Source organism: Rutidosis leptorrhynchoides, chromosome 4 (assembly GCF_046630445.1).
Source record: "Rutidosis leptorrhynchoides isolate AG116_Rl617_1_P2 chromosome 4, CSIRO_AGI_Rlap_v1, whole genome shotgun sequence".
In the NCBI taxonomy this organism is placed as follows: Eukaryota; Viridiplantae; Streptophyta; class Magnoliopsida; order Asterales; family Asteraceae; genus Rutidosis; species Rutidosis leptorrhynchoides.
The window spans coordinates 12,962,490-12,985,143 of record NC_092336.1 but is presented as its reverse complement, the minus strand read 5'-3'; the positions used below and the strand labels follow the sequence as shown (position 1 = coordinate 12,985,143).

The following is a 22,654-nucleotide window of genomic DNA, read 5'->3' as shown; positions in this document are numbered from 1 at the left end:
ACTACAAGCCCGCAGTTAAATAAATATAATAACAATTCTATCTATAAAATGTAACAAATATTATATTGGAAAAAATTTAACAATAATAACCGTTTTAAATAGAATAAATATAAATATATGAGCCCCTTTACCAACAAAAAAAAGGTTAGCTATCTCTTTATTTAAATATCTTTCGCTGGGTGACCCATTTACAGAGGAAAAAAAAACAATAAATAAATTTTATCAAATATAATCTACAAAAATTAATTAATTTTGCACACACACAAGCATTTATCACGAACTAGCTTGTCGATAAAAGTTAAATAGATATGATTAGTTAACAATTCGTATAACTTATAATAAAATACAAGATCTTTGAGAAAAATGTTATCTTTTTTGTTAATAGTTTAACGCGTTTAAGCTTCTTTAAAGTAAAAGCAATTGTAGTAATTATATTATCAATTTCCTTTTCAATATAAAGAATCAAACAAGTTTTAAGAGTAACATAAATACCGGTAATCATAAAATTGTAACACTTTATTAATAGCAACAATTTCAATTAAGAAAAATACATCTTAAAAATAAAAAAGAATTGTTTATAATTAAGACTATCTAATCATATTTAATAGACGTAATACAAACACAATTGTTTCATGGAATGAATTTTTTAAAGAAGAAAAATTTAAAGGAAAACTTACAATCGAAATTGACTAATGGCATATTTAGAGAGAAGTTTAATTTGCTCTGTAAAGTAATGGTAAAAAGTAAAAGGAAATCAAAATACAATGTATAATAGCTCGGTAAATTATATATGATTGACGAATAATAGGCTTGTTTTCTCAATATACTAGTGTTTGTTTAGTTGAGATATATTATGTGCAAAATTCAACGTATAATAGGACTCTTTGTGTACTTGGACTTAGTAGTATATATATATATATATATATATATATATATATATATATATATATATATATATATATATATATATATATATATATATAAGAGACGTTGGGGGAGGCTTAGCACCACCATGTCCCCCCTTGTCTCCGCATCGGCTTGGTGTGACTATGACTTCCGGGTTAGGTGTAATCCATGGCTTTAAGTGTCCGTCACCTAAAATACAAGTTATCACAATCTGTTTAGATCAAGAATAAGATTACAATGTGTTGTGAATTTCTTTTTAATGATCACTATAATCAAATAAATATATTTATCTAAGACATTTATTCCAGTCACCTTGGCTCTAATGATGCCAGAAATTGCCCGTTAACGTTACCCGAGCACAATGTCACAAATAATTATACCAAGATATCAGAATTAAAGCTCACCGATTGCTCTTGACATTGCTAGAATTCCAAAGACGCGGTGCCCTTTCCACTGTGTAACAATGCCACCAGCCGCCTCGATTCGAGCAAGTTCATCCACCCGGTTTGGCTTGTTTCGAGAGTCAAATAAAACATGTTAATTTGCATGTTGTAATATATAACACAAGACAATAAATATAAATAATACGAATAAGTTTCCTTACTTTATGATCATTTGAAAGCGCTAATACTTCTTTCCCCCGATAAAGGATGACTCTTGAATCACCGCAGTTTGAAATAATAATATGTGAAGAGGTTATTAGTGCAACCACGTTGAACCCACATTTCCTGGGGCTACAAGTTCAGAAGCAACTTCGTTGTCAACCTTTCGGAAGAACTTCTGAAAACTTGATCCCACTGAAATTGTGTTTGCAACACAACAATCGTATTTTCTTAGGCAAACATGTTAATTTCCTCTTTTAATAGAACATGATGGCGATCACGAGAATAATTCGCAACCTACATTAACATATATGATTTAAGTTTGAGGATTTCTAATAACATAGGTGACAATTTCTATTCATATCCCAGTATGGGTCGATTGTGTTATTTTATATCTCAGACGGTCAAAATGGTTCAATTATAAAATATAAATAAACATGGACAAGTCTCCATCAAATTTCTTTTAAGGTGTAGTCAATTGCCTAACACTTGTTAAATAGAGTAGCTACATTCCATATAAAGATGAGATATGTGAAGAACAGCAGCTTGAAACGGGTCATTTTTTTTTTTATCTCAAGTTACATGATCTCCAAACTCAGCCTTCCAAGGATAAATGGGTCTGAAACGACCACCTTCCAACACCAGGATAACGACAAGATTTTTTTTTTTATCTCAGACACGTGCGCGTCGCACACCCCAATCCTCCAGGTTTTCTGTTTCAATTGAAAACATCAGTGCGCTGCATGCACTTGCAGGTGCGCGTTCACACCAACAGTTCCAGATTTTCCAGATTTTTGACCATTTTGACAATTTTAGACCCATTATTAATAACCACAATCAACGCCACTTGTTTATCAACTTAAGAATAACATAAGGTACCTGTTTTCAACATCACTTTACAAATACCATAACCATATTACTATTTCCAAACTTGTGACCCATAACAAAAAGAGGTAATTTCAACCCACATGACAAACTACAACATTTAGCAAATACTAATACTAATACTTGACTGAACATCAAGTTTGGTTGACAAGAGCATGATTTTCGAGATATACCCATCCCGCCCAAAAGTCTCTAAACGAGTCACACAAGCTATTCAAGTCCAAAAGCATGTTGGGGTGCAAACCTATCCCACATAGGAGGGAGACAAAAACAAATGTATGTATATAAGTCTAAGGGGAAGTCCCTTTAATGCCAATTGGTTTTAAAAAAGTATCGACTCTTGGACTTATATGATGGACTCTTAGTCTTATATTGCACGAGATTGTGTTAAGTGATAACTAGGTTGATTACACTTAATTTGAAGCATGTTAAGTGATAACTAGGTTGATTACACTTAATTTGAAGCTTTCTTGTTTGAACACCAAAAAACGCAGTTGATTACACTTACAATAAGAAATTTGAAGCTTTCTTGTTTGAACACCAAAAAACGCAGTTGATTACACTTACAATAAGAAATTTGAAGCTTTCTTGTTTGAACACCAAAAAACGCAACTCACACATACACACCGTACCCCGTAACATAAGCAATACCTTTATCAAAAAAGGATGTTACAGCGTCAGTTCTAGTTCCCTATTTTGACTACTAGTTTCCTAACCCGCCATTTAAGTACTGAAAATTAATGATTTGGTAAAGTTGGGTAGCTCCGTAGCTGTTTGTGCCAGTTATTATCCTAAAATATAACTTTGGTCCTTAAGACCCTAAGCATACATACAAATTATTCTGTAAGATGCTTACTGCAAAGCTCTTGATCATTTTGACCATGGACTGCATTAGCTTAAGATATTGAACTTAATTGTTTGCAAACATGCTTCATTTCATACTTGATGGAATATTTATTTATAATTTTATTGAAGCTCAATAATAAACAACTTTATATTACACAATATGCATTATTATTATTCATATAATCAAATACAGAATCTTAAATTACTATTCACATTGTCATTTGTCATCTCATATTTTTTGGATTTTTTTAAAAAGTCATAAATTTCGAGGCTTTATATTATTTGTGAGTTTGTTGTCAATCAAGAGGTCGTACGTTACAATTCTTGTTACTATTCATTAGTAACATCCATTATTTCTCGTGCATAACAATCTAACAATCTTATTATATTAAAAAAGAGTTATAAACTAGCTATCTTGAATAGGAATCAATTTTAGTTTGCCTCCATAAATTTCTGGTAGCTGGCTTTCTTCTATGTCTTGCAGCAATGTAGATTTCAGCTTCTTATTTTCCACAAACACAATCTGCAAGTAAAGTAAATTTAAACCCGATGAGACAAAAAGTAGGACAAAATCGACTGATTTTTTATGTTAATAAAGTTATGGTCTTTTCTAAAGATTGATTTAGGAGGCTTCAAGTTAGTAGACACAGTTTGATGGACTTTGGTGCCGTTAAGATTGTTTTTTGCCAAGTTTTAAAATTGTTAGTGTTTGAGCCGTTGGATATAGGAAAGAAAGTACAGTCCGAATCGGTTGACTTAAATGTCAAAGTCAGAATTTTCTACCATTAATGAACAATACCTAGCCACTACTGTTAACACAATCAAGTTTACCTTTCTCTTCGTTGTTTCATCGATAAAGGGGTAAAGAATCTTCCATAATGCCATAAATATGTAAGGTGCATGCACGATATACAGTTTTCCAAGCCTTTCCGGATAATAATCCTGTATCATTCAGGTATTATTTATACAGTTTCTCTCTTCAATATACAAGTGACAATTTTGACCCATTTACTAATAAATGGGTCAGTTTTATTTCATCTCAAACAGGTTGAGCGGGTTGAAAGTTTGTACAAAGTCTATTACAGAGTATAATTCATACACCTTGCTGAATCATTTCATATAAAGTTTTAAAATATGATGTATTAATATTGTCTATGTAATAAAAATGAACGCATTAATCAGTTATTTCCAAAATTAGAGAAAAAATGTTTTGTGACCAACCCAGCTTATTTTGACCAGTAACAAAATTGACCCATTTAGACTTATACCCATTATGACCGGTTATCCAACCTTTCCGACCCATTTATCTTGCCTACTCATATTTTTGCATGTGTTCATCAAATTTGCATGTGCACATATAGAAGTTGAAATGCTTTTAAACCTGTAAAGTCAAGAGCGCGGCATGATATCCTTGTCTATCAAAATTTCAGTATCCCCATCCTTGAAGATCGTTGATGGACACAAACTTTTCTTGACCGTTAGGCATCCTAATCATAATTATAATTATTATATAGCCATATAAATTATACAATGGTTATTAATCAAAACACAAGTTTTTTGAAAGACAGCCAGTGGTTGGGGCCCGAGTTCTTTGCAAGAGGTCTCAGGTTCGAATTTTGTCTATGACGAATATTTAGTGGTGGCCAGGGATGGGTTGGAAACAGCCAGGGAGTAATCTTGCTGGGCTACGTACATCAGGGGTCAGATTACTCGCCCTCCCGGTAGCCCGAACAGGGAAAAACTTCTACCTTTTACCTTTTTACCTTTTTATAAGTTTTTTGAACTTTACCAGTTCCAGTATAACCTAAATCAACCTATTTCCAGGTAAATGGGTTGAAATTGTACTGTAATAAATCAAACGTTGTAACATTTGACCTATGTAAATAATAATACGAGAGCACTGAATCAAGATTGGTGTACCTTGAACATATCTTTTCAAGCCCAAACACGACAAAACCTGCGATGCAGCTACAACTTGGTCAAAAAACACATGAAAAAACACTTGAAGTAATGAACCGTTAAGTTCAATTAACAACATACGCTTGAACTCTTCTATGCCTCCTGTTTTGTTGTGATAATGTCTACCACCAAAGACACTGGATACTGGGCATCCATTTTTATCGGTTCCTTGCATGAACATCTTGTTTTGTGCTAATTCGTTTGGAATTTCGGTGTCAGAAATAAAACCGTTTGGTAGAAAAGTTTTACGCCATTTTTGGTACTTGAGAAACATATCACATGCTTCTTCTATGTTCATACCACGAGCTCTAAGAAACCTTCTCATTGTTGCATTGTCACACTCCTGCAATACAATTCGAGTTACTCATCTGACATATAACTAATTTTATTCATTTGACCCGTTAGAAATACAATATCCATCTATTTGATCCATTTACATTTAACTAGGCCGAATTATAACAGACTAACTCACTAACCTTAGAACTGGAATCATGTTGTTCGACCAACGCTCACATTTGAACTATAATATTGTCCTCATTTTGGCTGCGGCTGCTTTCATTCTTACTCTGCAAAATACCTCTAGTGACTTCTTCTTCTTCCGCTTCTTCCGTGTTATTTTCACACATAACATGCTACCCCTTCATTGGTATCTTGGAATTTGATATGCCTCGATGTTTTGATCGATGTTGTGAGATATATTGGGTTTATTTAGTATATGATAACCTTTATACATTTGTTTAGTATTTATGTATGCAAAGTTTGTGTGACGTTATAAGACTTGATTTTTGTGGATTAGTCATTGTTCATCATGTATGTTGAATAATGTTTTATGAACTCCCAACTGATTTAACTACTTATTTCAAACGTTTTTTTTAACATACAAGATGCATGTATACAAAGTTTTGTCCACGTCGTTTGAAGTTGCGTCGGGTATATATATATATATATATATATATATATATATATATATATAACTTTTCTAATGACAACCCTTTACACCAATTATTTTCGAAAAACATAATACTGTTGAGTTTCGCAAACATGCTTGACGCACACAATCAGCTAAACTTCAGACATATAAATTTATCGACAAAAAACCAGCAAGAGCACTGAAAAATGCAGCTGAAGACGATGCAATGAAAACATCTATATCGTAGAAGATAAACAACTACTCTCATATAGTAACCGTATCTATTAATTAAAATATACTTATTAAGCCATTAAGGCATACAACATTATTCATAAAGCTTTGTCTACAATACAAACTGACAAAAGATTTAAGAGTCATACGCCATTACATTCTTTTAGCTAATCATGGCTTTATTTTGAAGTAAACATAGTAACATATAACAAATCCAAGTAAACTTAAATGCAACCGGGTCATTAAGTAAGGGCTACTGATTACCAACAATAGGACTATCACGGCCTTTCTTGAAATCATCCCATCCCCTTACCCACGACTGCCCAGGTGTAGCCCTCGTTTGTGGAGACGCATAGCTCTCGAGGTTGTTCATTACCTTACCCCGCACCTCGGTAAATACCTATTTTACACAAATTATACCCTCCGAATGAGTTAGAAACAAAGCGAATAATTAAAAATAATTTATAGGTTTTAGGTTCGCTCTAACTCACCGGATTTGTGTCAATAGCTTCAGGAGGTTGCTCCTGACCGGTTAACCATTTCCATAAATCTGGATTTTCCTGTTGTCAGGACAGTAATATAAAACTAGTTTAATGAGTAGTATTGACTTAAACAACCGGTGCTGATACGTAAAGTCTACCATTTAATACCTTTTTAGAGACTTACGTTTACAGGGCATAAGAACGCTTTTTTAGTACATGCTAGGCTGACCCAAAACACTTTTGTCCTATAATTTTATATCTTTATCAATAATTAGTGTATAAAATAACTCCCTTAAAAATAATCTAACTTGTTCAAAAAAGTGATTTAGAGGGGTTTTAGGCACTGAAAAATAAACTTTCAGACTAGTTTCATCCAGTATCTTAATAAACAAACATTTTATACAAGCAGACAATCAAACTGTGCATGCCTAATAACCATTTAATTGTGAAAACATAATATATAATATAATATACCTAGATGTTAAAAAATCATAATCTCATAAGTCAAAATTAACTGCATTTGCAAAACTTACCAGGTTAAGGACTTCAACGAGTGCTTTGATGCCCTTCACATCCAAAGATTCAATGTGATTCTCCACCCAACTTCCCAAAACTAAGTCCAGCTCAAGAAACCCCCTTTGTTTGCTCCTATAGACCAGTCTATTTATAATTCACAAAAATTAGTATTTGCAAAATATAATTCGAAACTCGCCGTCAATCACATTCATAACTCATTAATTCATAAGTATCTGAAAGCATACCTGTTCACCATTTGCCGCTTACTTTCTTCATTAGACAGATCAAAATCTGGCAATTCAACACCACTATTCGAAGAATATAAACGAGAGAATGAGCTAACACAAGGCCTGAAAATCACATAAAAAATAAAAATTCAAGTTAATAACAAAATTATCAAAAACATAGACCTGCATAATCAAGTAAAAGGCCGTCTCTGAGTTTCCAAAGTGTCTGAGCAACAAAGGCTTAGTTACCGAAAAAATGCCCTATCTCTAGCTCTTAAATACTTTTTTATTCTTTTGTTGTGGCTCAATTAACTTTTAAACAACAAAAATGCATACACCTTTTTGTTGCAATCTATATGTACACGGTACACACATACATGAACACACACATTTCGAGGCCCTTATAATTCGGAGGCCCTGGCGATCTATATTATCGACTTTCAATTAAACTTATATTCACAGTAAGTTTAACTACTGAAATTAGGCTTCAGATTTTAAATAAAAACTTCGATAAACAAAAGAAAATAAACAAATACTACTGAACAGAAGAAACCTAGGTTAAACACACACATACATATAGAATTGATTAACCTCAATAAACTCGTTTTACCAGTTGACAGATTGAAATTGAACGACGCCGTTTGACGATGTGCTGACGTGTACCCTAGCAGGAGCTACTGTTGAATTAAGAAAACGGGAAATGCCAAATAACACGGTTCTTCTCAAATGCGCCATGATGATTTTGCGTAATTCTTTTGTGAATTGTGATCGAATTCAGAGTGGGCGTATTATTTGATTTCAGGGATTCGGAAGGTGACGTGGCTGACCAGGAAAGTGGCGGTTGATTGAACTACTACTGCAAAGCACCGTGGCAATTTTGTAGCCGCTTTTGATCAATGCATTTGATTATTTGAACATAACAAGTTAAGGACCACGGGCTTCTCAGCGGAACTTCAGGTTCTAATGAAAAACTCAAACCAACGTGTACGAAAGGTGGACCTAACTATTTAGCGTTTCTTAAAAAGCATCCGTTTTGCGAGTAGTTAGTTGCGTTGTTTTCGTAAAATTATTTCGAGTTGAACGGTATTATTGAAAAAATTTAACTCGCAGCGAGCGAGAAGATATGGTCCGTTGAAAATTTGGGTGAAGTTTATTTAAGATTTTTTGTGAGAATTTTAGTTTGACGTTTTGCCCCCAGATTGGGGGGCCGATTTGTATTTTGACTAAAGTTGGGGGCCGATTTGTATTTTGATCAAAATTAAGGGTCATTTTAGAAAATCGAATTTTAGTATTAAAATAATGCTATGAATAGTAAAAACATAGTTTCTATTAAAATCGAATTTTAGTATTAAAATAATGCTATGAATAGTAAAAACATAGTTTCTATTGAATGTATTTATAATTATAATTATAATTATAATTAAAGAAAATGAGAGTGTAGCTTATATTCCATACCCTAACTTTAATCGTCTACTTAGACCGTTCGCATCGGCAGCGCTCTTGAGAGCGCCATTGCCAAACCGTTGAAGACACTGATGTTAGAAAGCTTTTTTGGAGCTTCCCTCTAAGACCGTGGTACAGAAAGTCATTGGATAGCATATTTGAAGACGCAGCCCAAAGCTTTTTGTTATTGTACATTACGGATAAAATGTGGTACATTGTATTAATTAATTAATTTTGGTGAGTCCATTTAGGGAGTGTGATGGGTTAAGTGATAGGAAGATGTTGCTGAGGTGACGCTGATGTAGCACAATGTAGTTGTATGACGGGTGTCATGGATAAGAGTACTCTTACAAATATAATTTAGATTTAGAATTAGGTTGCGTTCGGGTTCGTAAAAACTAAAAACTTTGAAGAATTTGTGTTTCAATACTTTATTAAAGTGCGTTTGATTTGTGGAATATTCAAAAAATTAGAATTAGAATACTTTTTGTTTACTTCTATGTCAAATCGTTTAAATTTAACCTTTAAAGATTAGTGTACCAAGCCACTACTAACAGCACAAACAACTTTACCTTTCTCTTTGTCTTTGTATGTTCATCGATTAATGGGTAAACAAAATTCCATAATGCTATAAGTATGTAAGGCGCATGCATGATATACAGTTTTCCAAACCTTTCTCAGTGATAATCCCGTCTCACAATAAAGCTAACAAACTCGAACATCAACTACAACTAGCAACTACGATAGCAACCAACTAAAATAACGAAAACATTATGACTCAAAACAAAATGACCCACGACTTCGAACACTTCCATTATTGTCCTTCGCACGAACACCTTTCTTGTTTTTTGTGATTGGCATAAGCACATTTCCTTCCACATGTTTATAATTGTGGGATCGTATTATAATTTTGATTGTTAAATTAGAGTCCTGGAAAATTGAATTAATAGGTTGGTTTAGGTGGATAGAATCAATTAGTGACAAGTAAGCATAACTAGGAGAATATAAACAAAATTCCTGGTAGATGACAAACACATTCTATTCATTTACATGCATCGTATCAAAAAAGTACTAATTCACATGTGATATTAAAGTTCTCTCTGAAAGCATCCGGCTACTCTAACTTTATCATCGAACATTTGAAAATAACTTTTGATGTTTGTCAACATTTTTCTTATATGGCAAGCGTTAGCTCCTCTTCAAAAGCAAGCGAGATGAACACAAGACAATATTAACTTTGATAAACATAAATTTTTATGCGGGTACCAAGGTGATAAGATCCATATCTCTTTTGAATAAGGAAATAAAAGTTGTTAGGCAAGAAACCATCAACACTACTAATACACTATTCGTGTTAAATGGAAGAAACTACTCACGGGTTGCTTCAAAAATGGTTGACAATTAAGTTAGAAGAATTAGTAGACCAAAAGAGAAACCTTAACATTGTTTGTTCTCATTTACAAAACATTTAAGACCAACAATTCTAGTAAATATGTAATCCTATTGGTTTGATTATGAAGAAATATGTAATCCTAACAACTAATCAATCAACAATTATAAGATTAAATTTTTGAGAAGAAATTAAATGAAGAACATATCAATTGAAAGAGAAACCAGAGAAAGAATTGAACTGAAACTAATAATCCATTTACAGAGCTTAACTAAATGAATATAACCATAATACAAAGTATTTATACTATATGATAAAACATAATAGAAATTATAACAATGACCCCCAACATTCATAGTTTGCATAAATGGTCCCACAACTTAAGTTTATGTTCAACTATGTCTCGTCATTGTGTTATCTTGACAAACCCCATACTAGGTATGTTATTTGAATTGAACAACACTCGATCCATAAAGAACCTAAACCCTTCAAATCAAGCACAACAACTGATCTTCACTGGTACATCATCATTTAGAATCAATCACTTCATATCCAAGTCATCAACAACCTAAACACAAACAAATCAAGTAAACAGTAACAATGCAATGAAATAAGAAAAAACAAAGTGTGTAATAGAAAGAATCAAGACTTAATCCTAGTATACCTTGAGACTCGTACAATTACAATTACAATCAAGGCATAAAAACTTTGTGGTTTGATAATGGTCTCTCCAAAACTTTGTGGTTTGACCTTGACCAACCTTTTTTTGAGAATGAGATAGTAAAAGGAATACCCATTGATTTAAGTAAAGCCCTGCATTTATTATGTTAGCCCAATAGTGGTCTAATTTGATGGAACCAATATTAGCCCAACCTGTTGCCCCTTCCCTGCTGCAGTGAATACTTGTAATTACTTTGGCCGGCAGTATAGCCTCGTGAACTTCGGATTCGATAAATGGAAACTCAAGTGATTTTGTTTCTGCTGTTAACAACTTTTTATTCTGAAGGTTGCGAAAAATAGGCCTGCCCGAAACTTGTTCTTCAAACTGTTTTTTATAATGATTAAATGCCGCCTCTTTTATATTACTTGGCTTTTAATTTTATACCTCGTTGAATCCATTTTTAAAAATTGACCGAAACTCATTAAATGACCCCTGTTGCTTAAACAAAATAAGTCTTATCAGACCCCTGATATTACTTTTATTGTATTTTCTTTGATTCACCGAATGAAAATCATTTTGGATTTTCATCACTATCCACAATCCATTTCAGTGGCCATGTTAGACTTCATTTTCATCTTTTTCGAGCCAATTCTTGCTCGCTTCCATCTATATTGTACGCTCTAAATCCGGTGAGGTGTCTAAAGACACAATTTTTCAAAGTAATTCTCATTTATATGATTCATCCCCGAGTTCTTCGACACAATCAAGTCATATGAAGTTTTTTATTTACTAGGTGATAACTCGAAATTTTGCGGCAGTTTTATAAAGTTGCTAGAAAAAGATATATGTAAACTCGTTGAATCCATTTTTAAAAGCTGACCCAAACCCATTAATTGACCCCTGTCGTCTAAACAGGCCCGCCCCGACACGAACCTATAACTGACCCGGTTGCCCAAACAGAGCAAACCAACCTACATATTTCAAAACTTATACATTTCAATTGTCATTTTTAACATAGGTTATTTGCTGTTAATACATAGAGTGTAATGAAAAAAATGAATAATTTATGATTATTAAGTTATTGTTTTTTTTTTATCAGAAGGGTATTACTTTGACTTAGAAAGGATCGAGCTTCGTATTTTTACGAACGGGTGTCACGTGTTCACTAACAAACGCAACAGTCTCGGTGGGCTTGATGTATATGAACTATTTCGAAGTTTGGAATCTCTGAGAAATTACCTACCAGAAATTCACGATGCTATTTCGAAACTTTTGTATCCATCAGAAAGGTTTGTATCTCATTTTATACACATATGCAAATATTATACGCATACAAAATTACGAATGTTGTTTCGAAAATGTAGGATACTAGTTGGGGTTGATGACGTTAACAGAAATTTGATCCCGTGGTTAATGGACCATCCTTCACTTTGGATTAACTCACAACCCACTCGTCTTCAGAGCAAGAATAGTAAGGTATAATCCTTTTCGGGTAAATTATCGATGACTTCAAGCCATGGATGATATATTTCTCGTTTAGATCAAGACTATGATACAGGTTATCACAAATAGACGAGTGCATTGTGTTAGGTAGTGACGGGCTATGGGAGCTAATGTCTAACTAGGAAGCGTGTCTTATTGCCCGAAGAAGGATTATGTTATGGCATAAAAAATGCCGGAAGTGTACCTGAGAGGGGTACCAGCACCCAAGTTGATCATGTAGATCAAGGTACATCAACATTTTCTTAATATGTTTGCTCTGCAAAAAGGCAACAATGATAATATATCTGTGATAGTTGTAGAATTGAAAGTTAATATGGTTGCTCTAAAGACGAGTGCATTATGTTAGCACTCGTTAATATGTTCTTGGTGTCAGTGGCGGAGCCAGGTTTTAAAGATGAGGGGGCACACTGTCACAAACTTATCTCGATAATCTCCTCGTGGGACATTTAGTCAGTACTAAGTCAACCTTACTCGGACCTTTCAAAGATTTAAGTAACCAATAGAGAATAAATATGAATAAAGGAAAATACTTTTTATTGATTGGGAGAACTTACAAGAGAGAATACAATAAATTTGATGTGTGGTGCCAAATGAGGTTACACATATTTATACAACTCTTACTACATAATGAATGTAAGATTAAATGAATTGAATGACTAGGATCAGAGAACTAGAAACTTCAAAGTTCAAATATGTACATAATACTAGAGATATCCATAGAGTTTTCACAATCATTTCAAAGATAAACTAAGGAGAGAGTCCTAGAAAAACTTCCATAGAATTCTTGGATTTTTCGATTTTGGGTTAACATCTCACAATTGGTTTGGAGCTTAATAGGTTGAGCCACAAACTTAGAGAGTTGTCACATGAGCGAGCAGTTAAATAGAATAAACATACGAGCCTCTTTACAAAAAAAAAAAAAAAAAAAAAAAAAAAAAAAAAATTTAACGCTCTCTTTTTTTTAATATATTTCGACGAGTGACCCCTTCACCCAAAAAATCAATAAATAAATTTTTTCAAATATAATATACAAAAAGTAATTAATTTTACACACACAACGACATTTATCACAACGACATTTATCACGAACTAGTTTGTCGATAATAGTTAAATTGTGACGATCGCTCCAAATCCATATGGACGAACACGTCATTCATTGATTTCATTGCGAGGTATTTGACCTCTATATGATACGTTTTGTAAACATTGCATTCTTTTGAAAAGGCACACCATAAATGAATATTTAAATCAAAGGTTTCGACATCTGATGATTTCTACATATAGACAATCACCATAAATAATAGTTTACAACAGTACTTCCGTTGACAATGCAGTCAAAATAAGATACATGGTGATGATTTGGTGAATGCAACGTTTCCTTGAAAAATATGTCATGTAAGACTCCGTGCACATAGCTTGTCTAACATCTAAGCAAACAGCGGAAGACTTCTAGGAAACCTGAGAATAAACATGCTAACAGGTGTCAACACAAAGGTTGGTGAGTTCATAGTTTTAATGTATCGTATAATCTGTATATAAAGGTGGATCACAAGATTTCAGTTGTTTCATCCAGAAACGTTTATCAAAATATTCTACAAGATTGAGCACTCTGGTAACTAAGCTTTAACGTTTTAATAAGTACCCCTGTTTTAACATACATGCAACCAACATGTACAATACACGCAAACCAACGTGTACTAAACTCAAATAGCATACGTCTGTTTTATAGTTTAGGCTAGGGTTTCTATACCTGGAACAGACGGGGATGTCAAGCCCTATGGATCCATATACTACTACTCGCGCCCACGAGTTCTTATAACTGGCAGTTAACAGTTACCAAAGCTAAGGGATTTTCGGTTCAAACTCAGTGTAGAATTTAGTATGTACTTGTATCCATTGCGTTTAAAATAAAGTGCATGTATTCTCAGCCAAAAAATATAGATTGCAAAAGCAATTAAAAAGGGATCAATGAAACTCACCTTAGCAGCATATAAAGTTGTTCATCGTAATTTGACCGAAACTCGGTATATCAAATAATCGTAGATCTCAACCTAGAGAACATATGTTGGTCAATAAATGTCTATCAAGCTAGGTCAGGTCATAGTGTATCACAATCCTAATGCTCGAGATCGACACACAAAAGTTATCCAAAGTCGTTTCAAAAAGTCAATTTTGACAGTTGTTTAACTAAACGAGACGTGTTTTATATAAGGATTCATTTACTCAGCTGGTAATATTCAAAAATCCATTTTATCAATCTCGTAAACAAGTTGTTTAAATCCTAATTGCATATTCAAAAGCAATTTCAATTAACGTCAATTATAATTCAGTTGACCATATCTTTTGATTCGTTCTTCGAAACTATCCGATATCTAAATGAAAAGTTATTGATTTTTCGTCAGCTTTCCGAAAACATGTATATCATATACCTTTTACCAGTAATATATGTATTTAATTCGTGATTAATTATAAACTGTTTAACGACGAAATTTAGTATACAAGCATGTATAAATATATACACTCGAGCACTAGTATGTATACACTATTAATTTATAAAATATAAAATATAAATGCTTACGTATTAATATTGAGATTCAATATTGTAAAAAAGTATGTAGATGTAACGGAGATGATAAACACTAGGTTTGATTCATAAATATACCCCCGAACATTACCCATAACCTCTTGGCAATAACCCACAATTTTTTTAGCTTTAGCTTGCTCGTAAACTCGTTTTGAAAGTGACACGCTCATAACCTCGTCGTAGTATTTTATGTATTAATATTATTAATAATAATATTAATAATAATAATAATAATAATAATAATAATAATAATAATAATAATAATAAGATTAATATTAATAATCTTAATATTAATAATAATAATATAAATTATAAATATAATACAGAGTAATATAGATGGATATGTGTGTGTGCATTATGCCAGAACTCGATCGAATTTATAGACTTTTCCTTAAATCTGACCCCATGCGATCGCATGGGTTTTGTGGGTAAATGCCATGCGATCGCATGGCCCGTAAATCCAGCTCACATCTGTTTTAACTTCTAGTTTGTCGACATATTAAATAAATATAAATATAATTTATATAATTAATTATATATTATATTAAATTCACGTGCATAGTTGATTTGTAATTTTTGTTTCGATAAGTCGTACGTTGTCACACGACTTATGTCCCGGTTCTGGTTTTTCGAACGTCCTTATGTACACTGAGAAAACTGGCACTTTACCTTTCGTGACTCGTACATTTGTCAAAATATAGACTTAACTATCCATAAATTATATCACTCGAAATATAACTTATATATTCGAGTGTTTTGGTCATTTACTTCTATAAATCATTGTCTCGTTATCTATCAAAGTAAATTTAATAATATTGTTTTAAATCAAAACGTTTAATAACCAAGTTAATATTCATAAACACGTTTTAAGTACACATCGCAAGTTATTCATACAATTACAATTCCAACTTATCATATATGTTCAAATAGATATTTAAACCAATAAGTTTTATGCACAGTATCATACAATTAATACATTGTTACACTTTCAAGTTATAGTGTATATATATATCTTTTTACATATAATTGTTCGCGAATCGTTGAGAACAGTTGATGGGTAATTGAATAGTTCAAAAAAATTTTGAGATTCAGTTTTACAGACTTTGCTTATCGTTTCGGAAACGTTAATCATACAAAGATTAAGTTTAAATTTGGTCAAAAAATTTCGGGTCATCACAGTACCTACCCGTTAAAGAAATTTCGTCCCGAAATTTGAGTGAGGTCGTCATGACTAACAATAAAAATGTTTTCATGACGTATATGAGTTGATAAATAGAGTTTTATCACCGTTGGAAAATATGGATAAAACAATCCGATTATTCGAAGCGTATGAGAGAAGTTATCGTAATAGAATGAAATGAAGAATAAAGATTCGTCTTAACTCTTGACGTAGTAACGATTGATTTCCGGAATTTAAGGAATGGAAGATCTTCATAATTTAGATAGGATTTGATTCTTCGGGAATTAAGGAAATTATGATTTCCTTTGATTAAATGTGTAATCTGCCTCGATTGCTATGTCTGATATTTCGCTATAAATTGACCTCTTCCGTTTCATTATTTTCATCACTCTTACATCTTCTTCCTCATTTCCTATTTTCAAAAGATTGTAAAAATGCTTCATCCAGTTCTGATTCTTGATATACTCATAACTTTCATATCTGTCATTCTTCTTTTTCATCTACCATCAGAGGAATCTGCTTACTTCTACTTTGCCCTTGGGGTTATAGTGCTTTTAATTCTCTCGTGTCTTTATGTTGCGATAAACATTGATATACACGGTTTGTAATTTATGTGTTGTTATCGGGCTTTATATTCTCCCTTATATTTCAAAGTTCCTACTTCTATCTTCTATAATTATTGTCATCCCCGGTTAATGCTTTCTTTTATTTGCTGCGATTTATACCCCCATTTCTATTTCGGAGTTTTGTCCCTTCGTTTCTTCTTCTTGTGACTAAGCATTGCTTGTAATGGTCCAGAATTTGTAGGTATGAAGTTTCGAATGATCATAACTAATGTTTTAAGAAATTGCAATAACACGATCTTGATTGGTTAAATTACCAGAAGTTGCGGGAAAAGATAGAACTATCAGGAATATACGTTCTTGATTTGTTTAGAGATTAGGTAAAATGTAAGAGTCGTGTAACATGGCACATGATGACGTTATAGTCTGTGAATCATCATGTTCCATTAGAAACTCATCATGACTTACTGTAATATAATCACGTTGATCAAGTGTCATTATATTATACTAACTCATGCTCCAGCTCCCAACACCACTTCAAAAATATTCATATTTTAAACTCGAAGGTTTCAAAATTTAGAAACTAAAATAGTTTCTTTTATGATTTTACACAGATATCGCAAGGAGAAAATTGATTTTCGAGGATATTTATAATGAAAGATACGATGATATCTTAGAATTTCTAATATCAGAGGATGATGAAGAATATTGTCCGCAAGGGTTTAGATTCGGAGGCAAAGTATTCGTTAATGGCTTCAGCAGATACTGAATCATCTGGATTCTTTGAAGGCAGGTTTATTCTTTGTGATTTATCCACAGCCTCCTTCATACTTTGCTCAATCCGTTTTCTAGTTCCAAACCTTCTATTTTTCTCAGCTTTACCACCATACTATTCTTTATCATCAAACTTTTGACTATTAAGGTCGTTTACAGTTTTTGCTGCTTCATCAACATTTTTTTGAAATTCGGAGAACTAGTTTCGTAGTTTGGGGTGTTTTTCGGAAATTTCACATTCGAAGTATGTAAGTCCAGGAGGTAGACGTTATATGAACACATATAACTGTTGGCGTAGACGTGCTGCAAGATTTCAAAATACTGCTTGATAATTCCCGATAGTTGGTATGGCAATTGTTGTTACAAAATGTGGATGAGTACATGATACGGTTTCAATGAGTATAAGGATTTTTCGGAAGGTCAAAGATCAATGAAGTTGTTGGTAAATTTACTGCTAATGTGGTGGAACATGAAAGATTCCCCGATAACAAAAATGTATATGCCAAAGTTACAAGTCTGAAAGGTCTTCGTTGACTGGTTGAACGGTTGATAATACTGGATACTTTGAAAAGAAATTGCAAGGTTATTTTTAGTAATAACAATGCTAAAGGATCTTTCATATTTTTGAAGTCAAAGTATAGTTTTGAAAGATGTAGAGATCTAAGAATGATGTCACCCGTTAAATCTTGACTTGGATTCTGATCCGTCAATATCAGAATATGTAATTGAATTTGTATGGAAACGATTGTATATCGCTGTGAGCATAGTTAATAATTTTTGAATCAAAGTTGAAGAATGTACAGTATAACATATTAATTGTGAACTTATATATTTCCCAGGAATTACCTACCCGTTAAAGATTTCACAAGTAATATTTTGTACAAAAGAATTTTTATTACCGTCTTTATGAAAATATATGTATGTATATTTTCTTCAGATGTAATACAGATTTGATGAGTTAATATCATATTAAGCTCATTTGATTTTTGACTTGAATTAGAAATGAATAATCTCTAAAACAGTAAAGATTTAATAATCTTTACGGAGTATTTCACTAATGTAATCAATACAGTGAATCATGTTGGTGCTCATGGAACTCTTGCTAACTTCGCAAGGTACGAATGATGTTTTCTAGAAAGTTTCGAATACATCGAAGATGAAAGTATAAAATCAACCATATAATTGAATAATATACTTAGTTTATTATGAACTGGAATTCATTGAGTTAGAAACAGAGATTGTAGTTAACGATGGTTAAGTCATTAACGAAGGATGTACATCATAGCATATTAGTAATATGAATTAACCGAGTAGTACCTACCAGTTAAGATTCACACGTAATAACTTGGTACGAAAAGATTTATTTTGATTTCAAAATTCATATATATTAAATATACATAAAATTTGTTCAGGAGAAATGAGTTAATACTTCATCGGTTATTGTTGCTGGTATTTCTTGTTAACTACGGTGCGTATGACGTTGATGCTCGTGGAACAGATTGTGAAGTTAAGGTTTGCGATGCGGATGTTGTTGGTGGTGGTAATGGTACTGTTGGTGTTGTTTTCGGTGGTACTGTTGATGCCGGTGATGCTGCTGGTGATTGTAACCTTTGCACCATATTCCCCAAAGCCACTACCCGAGCGCGAAGCTCGTTGACTTCTTCTACTACACCGGGATGATTGGCGGTTCGGACGAGCGGATGAATAAGATCCAGAATTTGAGAGAGTATATGATCATGACGAGATATTCTGGAGATGAGAGAGAAAATGGTATTACGAACAGGTTCGCCGGTAAGTGCTTCAGGTTCTTCGCCAAGAGGGCAATGTGGTGGATGGAAGGGATCGCCTTCTTCTTGTCTACAATAATTAAGTAGGCTACGAACCCATCCCCAATTCATCCAGAATAGATGATGGCTAATTGGTTGATCCATTCCGGTTACACTTTCTTCAGAGTGCAGGTAAATATCCATATCGGAATAGCTGTCGAAATTTAAGGAATTTGAATTGGATACGGGATCCATCTTGTTTAATTAGATAGATGATTTTTGATATGAAATAGATTATAAAATTTAGATTGATACTCTTCAATACATAATTTACATATGTATATATAATACCAAAATTCCGTAAATTACGGAGAAATTTTCGGAAGATGGCAGTCAAACTTTATAGTAACAGATACGCTAAGATATGAATTTTGTCTATACACTATTCATGCAATCAATGCAGTAAAACGTGTCTAGACTTAAGAATGATAAGCATGTAATTTCTGACAAGAAATCATAAGCAAAACTTTTAACATGCAGACACGGTCAAAGTCCAGACTTACTAATGCATCTTAACAACTATCAGTTAGACACACTCATGCAAGACCTGGTTCGCTAGGACCAACGCTCTGATACCAACTGTGACGATCGCTCCAAATCCATATGGATGAACACGTCATTCATTGATTTCATTGCGAGGTATTTGACCTCTATATGATATGTTTTGTAAACATTGCATTCTTTTGAAAAGGCACACCATAAATGAATATTTAAATCAAAGGTTTTCGACATCTGATGATTTCTACATATAGACAATCACCATAAATAATAGTTTACAGCAGTACTTCCGTTGACAATGCAGTCAAAATAAGATACATGGTGATGATTTGGTGAATGCAACGTTTCCTTGAAAAATATGTCATGTAAGACTCCATGCACATAGCTTGTCTAACATCTAAGCAAACAGCGGAAGACTTCTAGGAAACCTGAGAATAAACATGCTAACAGGTGTCAACACAAAGGTTGGTGAGTTCATAGTTTTAATGTATCGTATAATCTGTATATAAAGGTGGATTACAAGATTTCAGTTGTTTCATCCAGAAACGTTTATCAAAATATTCTACAAGATTGAGCACTCTGGTAACTAAGCTTTAACGTTTTAATAAGTACCCCTGTTTTAACATACATGCAACCAACATGTACAATACACGCAAACCAACGTGTACTAAACTCAAATAGCATACGTCTATTTTATAGTTCAGGCTAGGGTTTCTATACCTGGAACAGACGGGGATGTCAAGCCCTATGGATCCATATACTACTACTCGCGCCCACCAGTTCTTATAACTGGCAGTTAACAGTTACCAAAGCTAAGGAATTTTCGGTTCAATCTCAGTGTAGAATTTAGTATGTACTTGTATCCATTGCATTTAAAATAAAGTGCATGTATTCTCAGTGAAAAAATATAGATTGCAAAAGCAATTAAAAAGGGATCAATGAAACTCACCTTAGCAGCATATAAAGTTGTTCATCGTAATTTGACCGAAACTCGGTATATCAAATAATCGTAGATCTCAACCTAGAGAACATATGTTGGTCAATAAATGTCTATCAAGCTAGGTCAGGTCATAGTGTATCACAGTCCTAATGCTTGAGATCGACACACAAAAGTTATCCAAAGTCGTTTCAAAAAGTCAATTTTGACAGTTGTTTAACCAAACGAGACGTGTTTTATATAAGGATTCATTTACTCAGCTGGTAATATTCAAAAATCCATTTTATCAATCTCGTAAACAAGTTGTTTAAATCCTAATTGCAGATTCAAAAGCAATTTCAATTAACGTCAATTATAATTCAGTTGACCATATCTTTTGATTCGTTCTTCGAAACTATCCGATATCTAAATGAAAAGTTATTGATTTTTCGCCAGCTTTCCGAAAACATGTATATCATATACCTTTTACCAGTAATATATGTATTTAATTCGTGATTCATTATAAACTGTTTAACGGCGAAATTTAGTATACAAGCATGTATAAATATATACACTCGAGCACTAGTATGTATACACTATTAATTTATAAAATATAAAATATAAATGCTTACGTATTAATATTGAGATTCAATATTGTAGAAAAGTATGTAGATGTAACGGAGATGATAAACACTAGGTTTGATTCATAAATATACCCCCGAACATTACCCATAACCTCTTTGGCAATAACCCACAATTTCCTTAGCTTTAGCTTGCTCGTAAACTCGTTTTGAAAGTGACACGCTCATAACCTCGTCGTAGTATTTTATGTATTAATATTAATAATAATAATAATAATAATAATAATAATAATAATAATAATAAAAATAATAAGATTAATATTAATAATCTTAATATTAATAATAATAATAATAATAATAATAATAATAATAATAATAATAATAATAATATAAATTATAAATATAATACAGAGTAATATATATGGATATGTGTGTGTGCATTATGCCAGAACTCGATCGAATTTATAGACTTTTCCTGAAATCTGACCCCATGCGATCGCATGGGTTTTGTGGGTAAATGCCATGCGATCGCATGGCCCGTAAATCCAGCTCACATCTGTTTTAACTTCTAGTTTGTCGACATATTAAATAAATATAAATATAATATATATAATTTATATAATTAATTATATATTATATTAAATTCACGTGCATAGTTGATTTGTAATTTTTGTTCCGATAAGTCGTACGTTGTCACACGACTTATGTCCCGGTTCCGGTTTTTCGAACGTCCTTATGTACACTGAGAAAACTGGCACTTTACCTTTCGTGACTCGTACATTTGTCAAAATATAGACTTAACTATCCATAAATTATATCACTCGAAATATAACTTATATATTCGAGTGTTTTGGTCATTTACTTCTATAAATCATCGTCTCGTTATCTATCAAAGTAAATTTAATAATATTGTTTTAAATCAAAACGTTTAATAACCAAGTTAATATTCATAAACACGTTTTAAGTACACATCGCAAGTTATTCATACAATTACAATTCCAACTTATCATATATGTTCAAATAGATATTTAAACCAATAAGTTTTATGCACAGTATCGTACAATTAATACATTGTTACACTTTCAAGTTATAGTGTATATATATATCTTTTTACATATAATTGTTCGCGAATCGTTGAGAACAGTTGATGGGTAATTGAATAGTTCAAAAA

At 32.7% G+C, this 22,654-nt stretch overlaps 1 protein-coding gene and 1 pseudogene across 1 annotated transcript; both read right to left on the bottom strand.

Moving 5' to 3' along the window:
* Positions 1-3,529: 3,529 nt before the first annotated feature.
* Positions 3,530-5,824, bottom strand: LOC139840413 (sec14 cytosolic factor-like; annotated as a pseudogene).
* A 501-nt stretch (positions 5,825-6,325) lies between these two features.
* LOC139843281 (succinate dehydrogenase assembly factor 2, mitochondrial-like) lies at positions 6,326-8,488 on the bottom strand. Its single transcript, XM_071833354.1, has 5 exons — positions 8,175-8,488; positions 7,583-7,687; positions 7,355-7,481; positions 6,831-6,899; positions 6,326-6,739 (listed from the first exon to the last, which is right to left on the bottom strand). Exons 1-5 carry the CDS (start codon positions 8,297-8,299, stop codon positions 6,593-6,595), a joined length of 573 nt encoding a protein of 190 aa, XP_071689455.1. The 5' UTR covers positions 8,300-8,488; the 3' UTR covers positions 6,326-6,592.
* Positions 8,489-22,654: the final 14,166 nt, after the last annotated feature.

Coding starts and splice junctions, on each gene's coding strand:
- LOC139843281 (XM_071833354.1), bottom strand. CDS start 8,299: ATGGCGCATTTGAGAAGAACCGTGTTATTTGGCATTTCCCGTTTTCTT. Junction 7,688..8,174: donor CAATTTCAATCTGTCAACTG/GTAAAACGAGTT, acceptor TGTGATTTTCAG/GCCTTGTGTTAGCTCATTCT. Junction 6,900..7,354: donor TCGTTGAAGTCCTTAACCTG/GTAAGTTTTGCA, acceptor TCCTGACAACAG/GAAAATCCAGATTTATGGAA.